The sequence below is a fragment of the Bos mutus genome, chromosome 14 (assembly GCF_027580195.1).
Source record: "Bos mutus isolate GX-2022 chromosome 14, NWIPB_WYAK_1.1, whole genome shotgun sequence".
Lineage (NCBI taxonomy): Eukaryota > Metazoa > Chordata > Mammalia > Artiodactyla > Bovidae > Bos > Bos mutus.
This window is the reverse complement of record NC_091630.1, coordinates 4,488,178-4,507,002: the sequence shown is the minus strand read 5'-3', so window position 1 is coordinate 4,507,002 and position 18,825 is coordinate 4,488,178. Positions and strand designations below refer to the sequence as shown.

Genomic DNA, 18,825 nt, shown 5'->3' with positions numbered 1-18,825 from the left:
ATAATGCGAGTCACATGAACTGTTTGGTTCTCAGTACATATAAAAGCTATGTTTACACTATAGTCTATTAAGGTGACAACAGCAGTATGTCTAAAAACAATGTACATACCTTAATTAAAAAATACTTTGTGGCTGAAAAATCGTATTCATCATCTGAACCTTCAGTGAGTCATAATCATTTTGCTGGTGGAGGATTTAAATATTTCAAGAAACACCAAGATGAGACACAAAGACATGAAGTAAGCAAATGCTGTAGGAAAAATGGTGATGATGCCTCTAAATGAGTTCTTGCATTTTACATCTTCAAGTAATAAAGTTTATGTATTGAAAAGAAGACAGAAGCGTTGTGCCCTGGCCCTGCTGCCCAGGACAGACTACTAGTTCCAGCTTAGTTATTCACCAGTGAATTATACACAGAGGATTGAGTCTGTTTTAGCTACTTGGTCAGGCCATACAAACATATTAAGCTGACCTTTCCTCAAGTACAAAAAAGCTTTCAAAATAATATGTAGATTATGAGGATTAATGAAGTTTATTTTTGGGAAGTGTTTTGCAGACTATGGAAGATAACATAAATGTGTATTGTTACATATAAAAAGGTATACATCTCATTGCGAATGTGTTAAGACAACAATAACAAAACCAACAAGTCTGAAACAAGAAGGCTGATAAGACCAGAGAATAACAGTGAAAAAACCTGTGGGACTGAGGTTATTCAGAAGAAAAGAGCTGACTGATTAAACTAAGGCTAAAAATAATTAGTAGAGGCATTTTAAAATGACAACACTTAGGCACTTTCTCTTCACATTTACTTTACATGTATAGATGCGGACTATATATTATTCCTTGATAGATTTTTAAAATCAATTTGTTAGCTTCAGATTTTTCTGTGTAACAATATGATGATGTAAACTCTGCTTTGAAAGCTATACATTTTATCTTCATTTGCATATCTGAATGTTCTGATGGAAGCAAGAGGCATAAATTCTCCCCTTTTCTCTGACATCTAAATAAATTTTACATAGAAAGTCCTATGATCACTACAAAGTGGTTACTGTTAGAGCTAACCAAGGTTTTTTTTTAAAATCTAGAAAATTATTTATTTTATTTACAAATAGGGAAATAGGTTAAAGAAAAAAAAGTTTAATCTAGAGAAAATAACCTAAATATCTGGATTAAAAGAAAGGTAAATTAGGCAAGAGATACAACCAAAACCACAGTGAACTTAACTGTTACTGAAAATTGCGAGATTTTACTCATCTCATCTCTCTTCACATATCATTGCTTTCTGCAGTTCCAGACCTTTAACTGAGGCTGACCAAGCTACACACATGTGACTAGTACCCGCTGAGAAAAAACTGTGATGAAAAACAGAGTTACCGTATAATCCACTCCTGATTATACATATAATCCCACTCCTGAACATATAGCCAGAAAAGATGGAAACTCTAATTGGAAATGACACTTGCACCCCAATGCTCACAGCAGCATTACTTTCAATAACCAAGACATGAAAGCAACCTAAGTGTCCATCAACAAATGATGGATAAAGAAGATATGTCACACACACACACACACACACACAAAATGCAATACACTTGACCATAAAAAGAATGAAATAATGCCTCTTGCAGCACCATGGATGGACCTAGAGATTATCCGACTAAGTGCTGAAAGTTGATAAAGAAAGACAAATGTCATACGATGTCACTTATATTTGAAATCGAAGAACAGTACAGAGGAACTTATGTATTGGGTTAGACAAGAAGTTTGCTCAGGTTTTCCAGTAACATCTTATGGAAAAACCTGAACTTTTTGTCCAGCCCAATACAAATAGAGAAACAAACTCACAGAAAAATCTGTGGTCTCCAGAAGGGAGGGGAGGGGAGGAATAAATCAGGACTAGGGGATTAGCAGATATAAGTTGTCATATTTAAAACAGATAAACAACCAGGATTTACTGTATAGCACAGAGGACTATATTCAATATCTTGCAATAACCTATAATGGAAAAGAATAGAAAAAAAAGTATGAATCATTTTGCTATAGACTTGGAGATAACACAATATGAAAATAAACTATATTTTAAATTAAAAAAAAAGCTAGGATGGGCAGACTAGAGAGAGCACAGAAAAGCTGTGCTCCGGCATTAATCGTGTCATATGCTCTACTCTGCGGCGTCTACATCACGATCCCTTGGGGGGCACGTGGATTCGCTACTCTGGTCCGATCTTCTACTCTTTCTCCTGAGTTTGTACTTATCACTTGATGCCCTTCCTTCTAGCCACTGTGGGTCACTACGATGCTTGTTCAAATGCTCCGGCTCTCAAATCCTGGTGTTGGCATTTTAAGACCAAAAAAAAAAAAAGAAAGAAAATGAAGGTTTGGCATTGGATAACTAGTATTTTATTAAAAAATGTTCCCAACCTTACAACTTTTCCAAGTGCCAAACTTTCTTATTTTAAATCATTGTGTTTATTCTTTTGTTATCATACATAAATGGGCTTCTGGTTAAAATTCACATTCTATTGGAAATTCATTTAATCTGGCATCTCTCTTTCTTCTCTAATGATATCAGAAATACTTGTTCTTTAAAAATCGCCACTTTTTGATATTGAAAGTTTATATATATATATAGTTCCCCGCCGACTCTAGAAAATCTGTCACAGAATCTATGCAGGACCAGATCTAGGAGCTGTGTAATTCTCATTTGGCTTTACATAACAATATGATTCAGTTATCTTTGGAATCCAAGCTGACTTTCCTGATCTTCTTAGCTGAATACAATCCCTTCTCCTTTGATTAACCAAAGCTTGGATCGAATAGCTCCCCTGTCTTCCTCTCCTTTTCTCATTAGTGTTTAAGCTTCCTTGAAACTTGAGCTATTGCTTCAAAAGGTCATTGTCACACTCTAAGCGGATAATAAAGATATTGATCTTTTGTTAAGTGAAAAATGCAATACAAGTCAGTTATCAAGAAATATTTTGATGTGCTCTGTACCCCTCACTGAATGCCTCATACACAGAAGAGAGAAGGTATTAGAGAGAATATAGGATTTGAGATCCACACTTTTGCTCATTACTAGTTCTAGTAATTGTAATTTTCTTTTCTGAAAGATGAGCATAAAAATAACATCTTTCAGAGGGTTTCAGTGTACTCAACTGAGGAGAAAGAATTGAATATGTTTTTAAAGGCTACACAAACATGCTACCTTAGGAGGTTCCAAATAATTATTGAGTTGAATCTGTATGGATTGCTTAATGGCTATAGATAAATTTTCCATGGCAAAATAATTCATCACTACTGATCATTAAGAATTATATATTACAAAGACAATTTTGGCTTTGACATGGTCCCTTAATTTCTGTTTAGACAGACGTTTTAAGTTACTCTGTTTTGTGTATTAATATGGAATATATGTGTAACTCCTCTGATGACCTATTTCAAAGGCAATTGTGCATTAATATAGCATATTCCAAAAAACCCTATAACATCCTCATTCATCCACTCATTAATTTGAAAGCTAAATGAACAGGAGATATTATCTGAGTTGAGAAAAAAGGCTTACTTGATTCATAGGAGTTTAACAGACATATAATCAATATGTGTTTAGTAATGTGGTCATCACAGATTTTTGTCATTATCACTGGAAAATGTTATAATCACTAAATGGTGATAGGTTTCATGAAAAAACACACACACACACATGAAAGCTTATCTTGTTTATTAAACTGTTGGTTCACAATAAGCAGTTTTGATCCAGTTACTATATTGCTAAAATAGAAAGAAAGCAACTTGTTTTTTTTTTTTGGAATAATTATCTAATTTTACTTCTACTAGAAATGAGTAGCTTAGTAGTAGTTGTAGGTTTTTAGTTTATTCTTAATGTCATAGCAGTCTATTTATCTGCAATTCTTTTTCTACTTATTTTTACTTTTTATTGTGATCGTATGTGTGTGCGCACATGTGTGCATTTATAACTCTACTACTGAAGTTTCTTTGGGTCAGAAACATTTTTATAGACTTTTTAACTCAGAGCCATATGTGCAAATTAAATATTTGTTGAATATATTCCTGAATTTTTAAGGAGCTAAAAAATGAAAATAAATGTTTGGGCATCAAATTCTTTTCACAGAGTCAAAGCGATTTTTGAATTTGGCACCATGGTAGCAACAATATAAATTCAGCAAGAAACTAAAAGAAACCTCCTTGCCACATTCTACACAAGAGCCCCACACCGCTAAGGCAAAGTCAACTGCAGAGTGAGAGAGAGTCTCAGAGAAAAGTTGTTCACGGTTATTCTGACAGGTCTTGAGGAGAAAAATAATCTGTGAAGACTTCAGGTGTAGGTCGGAGGCAGGCTGCCTTTGAACACTGGTGTCCTCGCTGACTTTTCAAGTCAGAGTGAGTGTGACCACAACATTTCTTTTGGGAGAACAGTGAGTTAGTTTTAGATTTTTAAAAAGAATATGTCAGGAGCCAACAAGTTCATAGCTTGTGCCTAAAAAGTATCTCTAATATTATATAAACTATGAATTCCAACAGATAAATGTTCATTTTGGCTGCAAGTTAGTGGGCGCTTACAAAGTGCTGACTATGGGACATTCATTACCCTTAGGCACTGAAGCGTCCTGAAGGGCAGGCTTATTTCCCATTTTCCAGAGGGAGAAAGTGAGGCGTGTAGATGTTCGGGAGGGTGGCTACAATGAGCTGGAATTCCCATCACAGGTTGTCTGACTCCACAGCCTGGGTTGTTTCCTAACATAGCTCAAGAAAAAGGCCTAATTTAACACACCGGGTGAGTGCTGAATCAGAAGCCAGACAATTTTTTTTAGGCTTAAATTTTTTTAATTTTAAAATCTTTTATTGAAGTATAATTGGTTTGCAATACTGTTAATTACTGCTGTCCGGCAAAGTGATTCAGTTACACACATGTAACACAAATGTGTGTCTGTATACACTCACAGGCTTTTTAAAGAAGCATTCTTTTCTATTAGGGTTTATCATGGGCTATTGAATGTCGCTCCTGGGGCGGCAGGGACTACTGCAATGAAGCAGAAGCCTGTTTCTTGGTCCTGTATATAAAAACTGACATTTGCTGGCCCCACCCTCCCAGCTCACCCTCCCCCAGCCCCAGTTCCCTTGGCAAGCACAAGTCTGCTCTTTATGTCTCTGAGTCTGTTCCATAGACAGGTTCCTTTGGGTCATATTTTAGATTCCACATACAAGTGATACCATCTGTTGTTATCTTTCTTTTTCTGACTTACCTCACTCAATACGATAATCTCTAGTTGCATCCATGTTGCTGCAAATGACATTATTTGGTTGTTTTTGTGGCTGAGTAGTATTCCATTGTGGATATATATATATACACCACATCTTTTTTATCCCTTCATCTGTCCATGGACGTGCAAGTTGTTTCCATATATTGGCTATTGTGAATAGTGTGTCTATAAACATGTGGGTGCATATATCATTTGGATTATAGTTTTGTCCAGATATATGCCGAAGAGTGGGATTGCTGGCTCGTGTGTTAATTCCGTTTTTAGTTTTCTGAGGAACATCTATGCTGTTTTCCACAGTGGCCGAACCAACTTATGTTCCTACCAACAGAGTAGGAGGGAGGAACCAGGTAATTTTAAATTCAAGAATGAAGAAGTCTGCTTAGGGATACATGTTCAAACTAAGCAGTGGCTATCAAAGGAAAAGACGTGCAAGTGACAGGTAAATACTCTGCTTAAGGAAAAATGCCTCAGGCTCTAAGAAGCCTTCAAAGGAAAGAACTTGATACTAAATTTCAATCCTCATACTCAAATGCTTTTCCTGTACATCTCATTCTATTTCAACACATATATATGATCTAGAAAACAAGTTAGAATGGTTGGGATTTATGTTAGAAGCATTTTTATTAAATTCAGTTTGCTGTAGAGCTATTATCATTAATATAACTCTGAAAATTGGTTGAGTTGGCAATTAAGTTTTTTGAAATGCTGGCTTAATTGCTAGCTAATTGCTAGCTGAATTGTACTTAGCAGATGGTTGGAAAGGATGTTGACATAAAACAGTCACATTACTCATCAGAGTCAGCTAGTATCCTGAAACCATTGTTTTTGCATTGGAAATATAAACTATATTTTAAAAAAATTCTGCAACACCTGTATATAATATGAATTTAACTCAATTATTCCAGTAAATGTCAATTAGAAAGATGTACATTTTATGACTGGCATTACTAATAATGACATAAATGAGCATTAGGGAAGCTATTCAAGAAGAATGCTTTTAGATTAAAATATTAGTTACATCAGTACATTCTGGGACAAAATGACCTCAAAGTGTTCACAAGAAGCACCCTTGGTAGTAGAGGTAACCAAAAATTCAATAAAATCATTAAAAAATTACTGAGATACTGTGTTTGTTTAAATCCCACTAATTTTAAGGAACAGATATTATTTTACTCATTTTATACATTTTATAAAGACCTTTCCAAATTTTCTGCAGCTAGTAAGTCCTGGAAATAAGTTTTTTGTAGGATGTGAACCTAGCTCTGTTAATTTCAGAGACTGGGCCCTTGGATGTTTTAGCAGTATAAATCTATGTGTCCCATGGAAGATGAATTAGGGAGGAAACAAACTAGAATTGGAGAGAACAGGTAAAAGTTCTTAAAAAAATAAGAAAAGGGCAACAGAGCATATGAGTGGGCTTGGGTATTAGCAGTACCATTGGAAAAAAGGACAGAAACCGCATAGACTTAATAGAAGCAGAAGACATTAAGAAGAGGTGGTATAAATGCATGGAAGAACTATACGAAACAGACCTTCATACCCAGATAACCACGATGGTGTGATCACTCACCTAGAGCCAGACATTCTGGAGTGCAAAATCAAGGGGGCCTTAGGAAGCAACACTACGAACAAAGCTAGTGGAGGTGATGGAATTCCAGCTGAGCTATTTCTAATCCTAAAAGATGATGCTGTGAAAGTGCTACACTCAATATGCCAGCAAATTTGGAAAACTCAGCAGTGGCCACAGGACTGGAAAAGGTCAGTTTTCATTCTAATCCCAAAGAAAAGCAATGCCAAAGAATGTTCAAGCTACTGCACAATTGCACTCATCTCACACACTAACAAAGTAGTGCTCAAAATTCTCCAAGCCAGGCTTCAACAGTACGTGAACTGAGAACTTCCATATGTTCAAGCTGGATTTAGAAAAGGCAGAGGAACCAGAGGTTAAATTGTCAACATTCACTGGATCATAGAAAAAGCCAGAGAATTCCAGAAAAAGTTCCTGGGAAAGCAATAGAAACAGTTACAGACTTAATTTTCTTGGGCTCCAAAATCACTGCAGATGGTGACTGCAGCCATGAAATTAAAAGATGCTTGCTCCTTGGAAGAAAAGTTATGACCAACCTAGATAGCATATTAAAAAGCAGAGACATTACTTGGCTGACAAAGGTTTGTATAGTCAAAGCTATGGTTTTTCCAGTAGTCATGTATGGATGTGAGAGTTGGAACCTAAAGAAAGCTGGGCACTGAAGAATTGATGCTTCTGAACTGTGGTGTAGGATAAGACTCTTGAGAGTCCGTTGGACTGCAAGGAGATCCAACCAGTCCATCCTAAAGGAAATCATTACTGAATATTCACTGGAAGGACTGATGTTGAAGCTGAAACTCCAATACTTTGGCCACCTGATGTGAAGAGCCGACTCATTAGAAAAGACCCTGATGCTGGGAAGATTGAAGGCAGGAGGAGAAGGGGACGACAGAGGATGAGATGGTTGGATGGCATCAATGGCTCAATAGACAAGAGTTTAAGCCAGCTCCAGGAGATGGTGAAGGACAGGGAAGCCTGGCGTGCTCCAGTCCATGGGGTCACAGAGAGTCAGACACAACTCCCTGAACGAGTGAACAGCAATCAGAAAATAGAAGGTGTTGAGTAAAAGGATGCCAAAGGTCAGATTTTGCAACGCTAGTCATAGTAGGGTCAGAAGATGATGTTGAGGTCGGCAGTGTGGATGACAGGATTTGTTACGTGGTGATGTGACAGAAGTCGGACATGGAAAGAAGTGTGTATTTAGAGGAGAAAGAGGTCCGCTCTGAAAGGCTATGACTACGCTATTACAAAGAAAACCTTGCTGTTAGCCTCGGCATAACTGCTCTTTGACAGCCTTCATTCTATGGTCCTGACTTCCTTTTTCTTAGAGCGTTTACTTTAGAATCCTTGCAACTGCAGATTCTTTCTATGCTTCTTTGAAGTGTACATATTTTTACAAATCTGGCATGTCTTCTCAAGACCTGGAGGCCCTCCCTTTGAAATTTAATCATTAGAAAAAGATGGGACGACTCCTGTCTCCCGGTCTCCGTGGACCAACAGGAGCCTGACTTCCATAGGCACAGTCAGCAAACACAGGTGGCCTCATCTTATTGATCAACCTCCCTACTAATATCCTCCAATACATTTTCATCATCGCACTCTTGCATTTAAAAACCTTCCTGCCTTTTGTTTTAGTAGAGTTGAATTCAATTTCTATCCCCTATTGCAATAGTCTTTTTTTTTTTTTTTGAAATTGCAATATTTTGACCCTGACCACAGCAGTCTTGAGTGAAGTCTTCCTTGTCATTTTTAACACGTGTCCAGTGACACTTATCTGATGGATGTCACAGGATCTCTCCAAGAAGTAGTTGGGAAAGCTCTGATCCATTTGCTAAAGACAACTCAATCTCATTCCTGTCACCCTGTAAATTGGGCTTCTTGAAAACAACTTTTGTAGTTAAATATTTCCATAAGATTTGTTAAGAAAAATAGCAAGTCCCACTTGCTTCACCATTCCAAGCTCTTTAAGGGCTTTGCATTTGCGTAACTAATCTGTTAAAAACTTGGTTTTGTTTCCCAAACAGGATGTTTCTATCGCTACTTCTTGATTAGTTTTATTCATTGTCTACTGACATCACCCTTGGGAAACTGGAGACTCAGTTCTCTGTCTACAAGTTCCCACTTCCCATCTCCTTAGAGAGCTATATTGTAAATTAGATTAGATCAATTTTCAGTTTTTACATAAATTTAACTATGTAAATACTTTGGGAAGCTAAGCTGTTAGTATATAATGAGTACTTTTTTCTTTCTCAAACAGTATTTTACTTTCTTTGGAGGTAAAAGAAACACCCATTTCCTTTGGGTGTTTGTGTGTTGTTAACTTAATTCTCTACGTACTTCTATGCCTCTTTGATTTGTACAAATGCTTATGTAAACTTACTGCTCCTCAGCCACATGTGTAAGTCTCATCTCAATGAACTCACTTCCCCACCTATTAGCCACCGGACCCATTTCATCTTCTTGACAAAGTCTCTCCTGGAACTTCTGAACTGGTCTCTCTGGACTCAGTTATTTCCAGGTCTCTTTCTTAACTCGTATGCTAGAATCTTCCTCACCATCATCCTCAGGATTCCCTTTGCCTTTGGATTCCCTGCTTTGGGAAAGTCATGTGTTTCCCTTTTGGAGTCTAACTCCTTGCTTTGGGAATTAGGTATAGAACTACAGCCTGCAAATACTTCTCTCAGAATTTTTAGGGCCTGTTTTCATTGCCTTCTAGCTTTTAGTGTGGCTGCTGAAAACCCCATTGGCATTCTGACTCCTGTTTCTTTACATAAAACACTTTCTGTCTCTTGTCCTCGATGTCTCTCTGGGAGCTTATAGGATCTTATCTTTGGCCCGGTGTTCTAAAATGTCACCGTTTCCTGCTTTGATGTGCATCAGTTACAGGCACTCAGGGCATCCTTTCAATCTTGTTGACTATGTTCTTCAGTTTTGGTTAACTTTTTCCCTGAAAAACTTTTTTTGGATGATCCTTCTCCCCTTTCTTTCTGAAACCCTGTTTTTCAGATATTCATCTAGTAATTTCCATACCCTTCCCTTCCTATTTTCCATCTGTAGTTTCTTTTGTATTGTCTGGGAGAATTTCCTCAATTTTGTCTTTCAATTCTGCATTATTTATTTGTGCTATCATATGTTAATTTCTAAAACCACTTTTATCTGCCTTTTAAATACTGAGTTTTAATCTTGTGCTTTTATTTCGTGAACATAATATCTTCTCTTTCTCTCTGAGGGTATTAATCAACGGTTCACTGTTTTATTTTGAAGTTTTATTCTTCCTGCTCAATCTGCTTCCTCCAGTTTTTTCGTTCTTTTTCTCTTCTTTTTTGGTATTTGGTTTTAACGTTAAATGCTTTCTGCCATCTGGTGAACCCTGTCTGCTCATATTAACAGTATTAAAATATGGATGGGCAGTTTTGTAAGAATAACGGGATCTTGTTTCTAAAGGGTGATACTGTTTCCTTGGCTTGTACCCATGCCAATGTCTTTAAATATTTTTTCTTAAGTTGCTCATATTCCCAATTAAAACCTCTTCCAGTGGCCTACCAGTAGTCTGGCAGCCGAAGGGGAAAAGAATTCTTGGAATTTCTATGCTGCTGCTGCTAAGTCACTTCAATCGTGTCCACCTCTGTGCGACCCCACAGACGGCAGCCCACCAGGCTCCCCCGTCCCTGGGATTCTGCAGGCAAGAACACTGGAGTGGGTTGCCATTTCCTCCTCCAATGCATGAAAGTGAAAAGTGAAAGTGAAGTCGGTCAGTCATGTCTGACTCTAGCGACCCCATGTACTGCAGTCTACCAGGCTCCTCTGTCCATGGGATTTTCCAGGCAAGAGTACTGGAGTGGGGTGCCATTGCCTTCTTCTGGAATTTCTATAGTAACTGTAAATTTCTGCTTTTCTCCGTTAAAAACTGCCTTCAAATTTGTTAGTTGTCTATTACATCTGAAATGTGTTGTTTTCACTTTCCTAGAGGAAACTTCTTAGGGCTTCTAGTGGACCAGGAAGAGTTGGGAATGGTGACATAGAAATCTGTTTCCTAAGAGACTTTTAGCCATTTATACCCTCTTTTCCATAGGAATATGATAGCTTTGATTCTGAGCCTTTCGGGAGTTCTGTGGTTAAAACTGGACTCATTTCTAGAATGTGTTAAGTCAGGCAGAGTTCTCCTTCAGCTTTCCAGCTTCTAAAATTTTGTTCTCATTCTCTTTTATGTCTAAGAATTTTCTTTTTTAAAACCTAGACATTATTTTAATGCAGTATCAGGAGGGAGCAGAGTTTAATTCACGTGTGCAGTTCAACATCTGTAACCAGACACAATACCAATCTAATCCAAAGTCTAAGTGATAGCAGTTAGGTATTCAGAACAGAACTAGCAGTCACATTATAGGCTGCAGCAGCAGATTATATCTGGAGAACCATTTTCCATTCTGAGTACCACAGTCTGCAGTTAATAAACTACAGAATACCCAGAGAAGAGGGATGACAGTGGTTCAAGATCCAAAACTAATGTACAGGAGAAGTAGCTGAAAAAATTACTGATATTTATCCAGAGTCGACAAAGCTCCATCTAGTCAAAGCTATGGTTTTTCCAGTAGTCATGTATGGATGTGAGAGTTGGACCATAAAGAAAGCTGAGCACCAAAGAATTGATGCTTTTGAACTGTGGTGTTGGAGAAGACTCTTGAGAGTCCCTTGGATTGCAAGCAGATCCAACCAGTCCATCCTAAAGGATATCAGTCCTGAATATTCATTGGAAGGATTGATGCTGAAGCTGAAACTCCAGACTTTGGCCACCTGATGCAAAACGCTGACTAATTAGAAAAGACCCTGATGCTGGGAAAGACTGAAGGCAGGAGGAGAAGGGGACGACAGAAGATGAGATGGTTGATGGCATCGCCGACTTGATGTACATGAGTCTGAACAAGCTCCAGGGGTTGGTGATAGACAGGGAAGCCTGACATGCTACAGTCCATGGGGTCACAAAGAGTCGGACATGACTGAGCAATTGAACTAAACTGATCTAGAGAATAGAAGGCTTCAAAGATTCTTTGACCAAAATTTGAATGCAACTAAGTTGAGCGTCTATGGCCACTTATATTGACTTCTTATTCAGAAGTTTTGGAAGGGTTACAATACTATAATTCTTTTATGTATTTAATTGGCTATTACATTCTATTCTATTACAAGAAATTAGACATTCAGCTTAGTTTCAGAGGCCATAAAAGGATACATAAACCAAATGCAAACAAAGTCTATTTCAGCTCAGTATAAGGAGCACTGATGCATAAATATGTGGTATATGTTTGTAATATTCTAATTTTTGGACATTATTTTTTTTTAATCTCTATTTTTTACAAAATATATGCAGTTCAGTTGCTCAGTCATGTCTGACTCCTTGTGACCCCACGGACTGTAGCATGTCAGGCTTTCTTGTCCATCACCAATTTCCAGAGCTTGCTCAAACTCATATCCATTGAGTCAGTGATGCCATCCAACCATCTCATCCTCTGTTGTCCCCTTCTCTTCCTGCCTTCAATCTTTCCCATAATCAGGGTCTTTTCAAATGAGTCAGCTCTTCACATCAGGTGGCCAAAGTATTGGAGTTTCAGCTTCAACATCAGTCCTTCCAATGAACACCCAGAACTGATCTCCTTTAGGATGGACTGGTTAGATCTCCTTGCAGTCCAAGGGACTTTCAAGAGTCTTCTCCAACACCACAATTCAAAAGCATCAATTCTTCAGCACTCAGCTTTCTTTATAGACCAGCTCTCACACACATACATGACTACTAGAAAAACCATAGCTTTGACTAGATGGACTTTTTTTGGCAAAGCAATGTCTCTGCTTTGTAATATACTGTCTAGGTTGGTCATAGCTTTTCTTCCAAGGAGCAAGCATCTTTTAATTTCATGGCTGCAGTCACCAACTGCAGTGATTTTGGAGCCCAAGAAAATTAAGTCTGTCACTGTTTTCATTGTTTCTCCATCTGTTTGCCATGGAGTGATGGGACTGGATGCCATGATCTTAATTTTTTGAATGCTGAGCTTTAGGCCAGCTTTTTCACTCTCCTCTTTCACTTTCATCAAGAGGCTCTTTAGTTCGTCTTCACTTTGTGCCATAACGGTGGTGTTCAACTGTGTATCTGAGGTTATTGATATTTCTCCCAGCAATCTTGATTCCAGCTTGTGCTTCATCCAGCACAGCATTTCTCATGATGTATTCTGCATATAAGTTAAATGAGCAGGGTGACAATATACAGCCTTGACGTACTCCTTTCCCAATTTGGAACCAGTTTGTTGTTCTATGTCCAGGTCTAACTGTTGCTTCTTGACGTGCATACTGATGTCTTAGGAAGCAGGTAAAGCGGTCTGGTATTCCTATCTCTAAGAATTGTCCTCAGTTTATTGTGATCCACATAGTCAAATGCTTTAGAGCACTCAATGAAACAGAAATAGATGTTTTTCTGGAACTCTCCTGCTTTTTCTGTGATCCAACGGATGTTGGTAATTTGATCTCTGGTTCCTCTGCCTTTCCTAAATTCAGCTTGAACATCTGGAAGTTCACAGTTCACGTACTGTTTGTTGAAGCCTGGCTTGGAGAATTTTGAGCCATTACTTTACTGGCGTGTGAGATGAGTGCAATTGTGTGGTAGTTTGAGCATTCTTTGGCATTGCCTTTCTTTGGGATTGGAATGAAAACTGACCTTTTCCAGTCCTATGGCCACTGTTGAACTTTCCAGATTTGCTGGCATATTAAGTGTAGCACTTTCACAGCATCATCGTTTAGAATTGAAATAGTCTGGCTCTAGGTGAGTGATCACACCATCGTGATTATCTGGGTCATGAAGGTCTTTTTTGTACAGTTTTTCTGTGTATTCTTGCCACCTCTTCTTAATATCTTCTGCTTCTGTTAGGAACCTACAATTTCTGTCCTTTATCGAGCCCATCTTTGCATGAAACATCCCCTTGGTATCTCTAATTTTCTTGAAGAGATCTCTGGTCTTTCCCATTCTATTGTTTTCCTCTATCTCTCTGCACTGATCACCGAGGAAGGCTTTCTTATCTCTCCTTGCTATTCTTTGGAACTCTGTACTCAAATGGGTATATCTTTCATTTCTCCTTTGTCTTTAGCCTCTCCTTTTCTCAGCTATTTGTAAGGCCTCCTCAGACAGCCATTTTGCCTTTTTGTATATACCAAACATACTGGCAGGATGAATTTATCCTGTGGGACTGAAGTGTGACCTCTCTAATGGTCAGGTCTAATGGGTAGGATAGGTTAGCTATTTTCACTGGAATTGTCCAAGTGAGTCTGACAGGTCACACATGAGGCCTGCCACTGAGAATAAAGTTGAATTAAAGAATGCCTAATTGCCTTTTCATATCAGAGAGTCTTTGCAGGGAATTTGTTTTTTTAAAAAGAGTTCACTGTCCATTGTATGATATCGTCTTTAGTTTTATTTCTTTTTCCTTTTTACCTTTTATGGTCATTTTGCATCACTGTGTAAACCACACATAAATTGTGCTCTTCGTATGTGTCAATTTATGATTCTCTTTTAAAAGGATCATCTAAGAAGGACAATTGGAGGTAAACTGATATGTTATTTGTTGTTTATAATAATCCATAGTCACCATATTCCAAAGCAATGTTATTTGAATTATTCAAGTGGGAAAAAATAACACTTGCAGAGTGGATTCATATTAATCATGATTTTAAAGCTAGAACATATGTTTGAGGCCATAATCCCTTCCACTAGTTTTCATTTGAGGGGCCTGAGACCTAGAGAAGTTAAATGACTTGCTAAGTCATGCCTCGTGCACAGCACACAGTGTTTGAAGATTTAGAAAAATTAGTGAAAACATGACCTTGTTCTGAGGAAGTTCATATCTCAAAGGAAGAGACAAGATACTATGCAAACATCTATTAGCAGCAATTTAACACATAAAAAAATCCAAAATGATGTCATTATAACCTCATTACAATTACTCCTGATAGCTTAGGATTTCATACAAAAAAGAAAAAAATGATCCTATGACATTTGAACTCAGGACAAGTTCCACGCTGTGTGGCTTTATCCTGCTTGTAACCCTCCATCTCTTTGCTGTCACTATCCTATGCTGGACATTTTTGTCATCAGATGGACTAAGTTGGAAATGAGAGGTCTATAAAAGAGCAATAGTGAAGAGTGAATGTTAACTACTGAAAAACTGGCCTGCAACCAAATGAACAATAAAATGAGTATCCCCTTAAATTCAATAAGGAGGTATCGGGCACTTAAAAAGATTTAAAATATTTCTCTCCACTTTCTACCATGTAGTACAGACACCGTGCAACCCTGATTTCTTTTCATAAAGAAAATTTAGAAAGTGATCGTCTTAACTCCATAAATATGAATATTGTTCAGGAGACAATTACTGAGAGAATGAAATGACAAATTAAATAATTCCATTTTCTTCCTACATGTTCAAGTAGGAAAGACATAAATATCAAAGGCTTAAGCCCATCATTTTAAAGATAACTGCCTTGTGACTGGGAAAGTCGAAAAACATACAAAAATAAGGTGACAGCCTTTCATGAAAAGAAAATGCAAGCTTTGAATTTTAGTGGCATGTTTATAGATGATCTTCTAAGAAGATATGTGGAAGGCATTTTTCATTGCAGGAAACTGGAAGTTATAATATGATGGAATAAGGATCACATTTTTCTCTTTGAGGTGATTTATATTTAAATGAGTTCTCCATAATCCTTTAAACTGAAGTGCAAATTGGTTATCAAAGTCCTTTGCTGTAAGGGTTGTTTTACATAATAACTAATTTCACAGAAGTTCCTCAAAGGGAAACATTGATTCAGGCAACATCACAGGATATTTGAGTTCTGGCAACAGTTTAGATTAGTGCCATAGACAGCGCATAAAAAACTTTCTGAAATCTAAATTTCTCCATTAAGAAGTATAGGCAGCATATCTTTTCTCAATGGAAAATGTGACTGAAATTTGTAATAAAAATGATCTTATTTTGTCTATTATTTATCTATCATCTCTCCTCCACACCAACTCAGTAAAAGTTAATGAGAATCTAGGTATATGGCTTTTGATTTAAAAAGCTGGTGTCATGGAAGTCGTAGGAAGTATTTGTCTATATATGCTTACATTCCTATGGACACTAAATGGCTCCAATTGTGAAGCATTTATTCTGGGCTAGTAAGTAACTTACATTTGCCACTTGACTCACTTCTCACAAGGTCAGGTAGCCACTGCTGTTCTCATTTGGTAAACGAGAAAACGGAGGCTAGGTGGCGTGTGAGGATTTGAACCACAGGGCACGTCTCTCATCCACTGGGCTCGACACCCCCTCAACACCAGCTTCGTTTCTGAACCCCGTGTCACTCATCACCGGAAGGTCACTGCTGGTCCCCTGCCCAGTGACCCGGGCAACAGACAGGCTGGATCTCATCATCGGTTGCTACCCAGGGAGCCTCACTGCAGGCAGACCCTGAGCGGAACCTGAGGCTGATACCTCAGAGGAGGCACTGCTTTCCCTCGCCAGAGCTGGCTTTGAGACTCTAGGTCTGTCACGAACCATTCATGTGGTCATGGAAAAGTCAGTTTACTTCCTTGGGCCTTCCTTTTCTCATCTGCAAAATGAGAAAGCTGGATTTGACGAGCAGGTTTCAAAACTGTCTTGCTTAATTTTGAAAAGTGAAGCTCTTTCAGCCAGGGAAATCTTATGATGAATTTCAACATATAAAATAGACACAGGTGGAGCCACATTATTTGGAGAAAGGGCCGGGTTTGGAGGAGTCATGAGTTCCTCCATCTCCCAGGTCTCCTTTCAGCCCTCAGCTCATTTTCAAGGAGCTTCTGAGACATCAAAGACCCAGCAGAATGCAATTTGCAATTTACGCACTAGCTCTTCTCTAAGTTTATGCCAGTTCTGTTTAAAATGCATAATTTTACAACTCTCGGTTGCTGTAAAAAAGGGTATTAGACCAGGGAACTCAAATTGGCACTCTGTAACTAGCTAGAGGGGTGGGATGGGGTGGGAGGGAGGTTCCAGATGGAGGGGACACATGTGTACCTGTGGCTGATTCATGTTAATGTGTGGCAAAGCCAACACAATATTGTAAAGCAATTATCCTCCAATTACAAATAAATAAATAAATAAAGAGTATTAGCATGGAACTAGGGTCAGGGCCGATATTTCAAAGAGAGGACATTAAGCTAAAGAATTAAGTCAAATGAAATGGCCTTGGGTGGCCAGGCATATCATTGATACTGACATCCTGAAACTGAGTTCTGAAGTTTTGTGGAGTTGCAGCAGTTCAAGAGTGGGACTTTACAATCATGGCTTCTGAAATCTGTTCAATTTTGCTGCAGTTAATTTAATGAAATATGAATATAAGCTTAGCCCTGATAGAAACATTTATTGATATATTTTCTTAAAGGTCACTTGATATTGAGATATAAACCTTTAATATAATCCAACTGTTACTTATTAGCATCAAAATACTTTTCCTTTTCCTCTTTTAAAAAATATGAATTTTAGGCAGCTTGGCTCATCTTCTTTAAAAAGTAAAAAATCAGATTCCATCATCGCAGTTCTAAGTTTAAAGATGATGTTTGTGTATCTGTGCTAAACGCTGTTAGACTCAGCCAGTGTGCCCGAACCTGCTCTGTCTTGGTGACTGACAGGGTGTGAGTGGTTTGATTCCAACATGTCTGCGGCCACAGCTCTTTTTCACTTACCAGCCTCCGCCTTCTGCTGCTTCTCAATCTTCTCCAGGCGCCCTAGCAAGGAGTCAATTTTAGTTTTGATCTGGGTTAATTCTTTCTTGATTGTCTGTAACTCATCTGATTTCACTGGAAAGGGGAGAAGGGAAAGAATGCAATAGAATGTCAAATGCACCGTGACCCGATTAGAATGTAACCCACAGACACCCTACATTTCCTCAACACTCTGTCACATCCCACAGGATACCTTTCAGTCTTATCTGTTTCTCATTGCTTCCAGGGACCCTGGAATACTGGATGACTTTGACAACTACAAGCAGTGATTCTCAGCATTTGACACTGAATCTTTTCACCGAAGGTTATGCAGTGGGACAGAAGAACATAGAAATGTTTTTTGCAATAACTAAATGATACTGAATTCAGTTTTGGCAAATGGTAGGGTAAGTCTCTTCTATCAGATGGATTCAGATTGAGAAATGGTTAAATCATGACAGGTATGTTAATACTGCTTTGAGGAACTATGTTGCAATATGTTTCAGCGGTCAGTTTTAATCCAGTTCCCTGATGACGTATGAAATCAGGGCATAACATTTATCCTCTAGAGAAAAATCTTTAATGCTAGAGAACTCTCTCCAACTTGCTGGACTTTTGCTACCTTCTTTTATTAAAAATTGCAGCAGTGGGTTGAACATGCCTCTTTTTAAGCCCTGCGGCTGGAAGGAAAGGAAATTCACTGAAGTTCCCACTGATATTTTCTACAGTAGTGGTTCCTCTTCGAGGTTTTGTGTGTTTAGTGGGACTAACTAAAAAATGGGATTAACACAAGATTGACTATTTTTAATTTTGCCAAGTAAGGATGTTAAAAATAACAACAAACATTCTACTATCAATGATAATAACAATTATTTTATAAAGTGATAGACTTAAGAAAAGGTCAGTTTCCTATTTAAGGACACTTGTTTCAATGAAAAATGCTTATGTTTATGAAAAATTCACTGCCTTGTTCTTATTTTCTCATTTCTCTGAGAACTACTGGAAACTCTGTCATGAACCCTCAGTAATAAGATCAAAGATTTTTAAAACTATAACTCTAGAAGAGCTATACTTGTCTATGAGCTTTCATTAAGTGAGTTTTTGGGTACCCATGCCTCAAGTGGAGAGCTGTGCCTCAATATCTGGTGTGAGGATTTTGATGTCAGTCTACTATCCATCTCTTTCACTTTTCCTTT

At 38.0% G+C, this 18,825-nt stretch overlaps 1 protein-coding gene across 5 annotated transcripts in view; it reads right to left on the bottom strand.

The window, feature by feature from the left end:
- Positions 1-18,825, bottom strand: part of RALYL (RALY RNA binding protein like) — an 832,191-nt gene that overhangs the window by 42,299 nt on the left and 771,067 nt on the right. For all 5 annotated transcript variants that reach the window (XM_070382900.1, XM_070382895.1, XM_070382896.1 and 2 more), the window contains one exon: positions 17,612-17,725. In XM_070382900.1, coding sequence (XP_070239001.1) covers positions 17,612-17,725 — 114 coding nt within the window. The remainder of the gene's footprint in view (positions 1-17,611; positions 17,726-18,825) is intronic.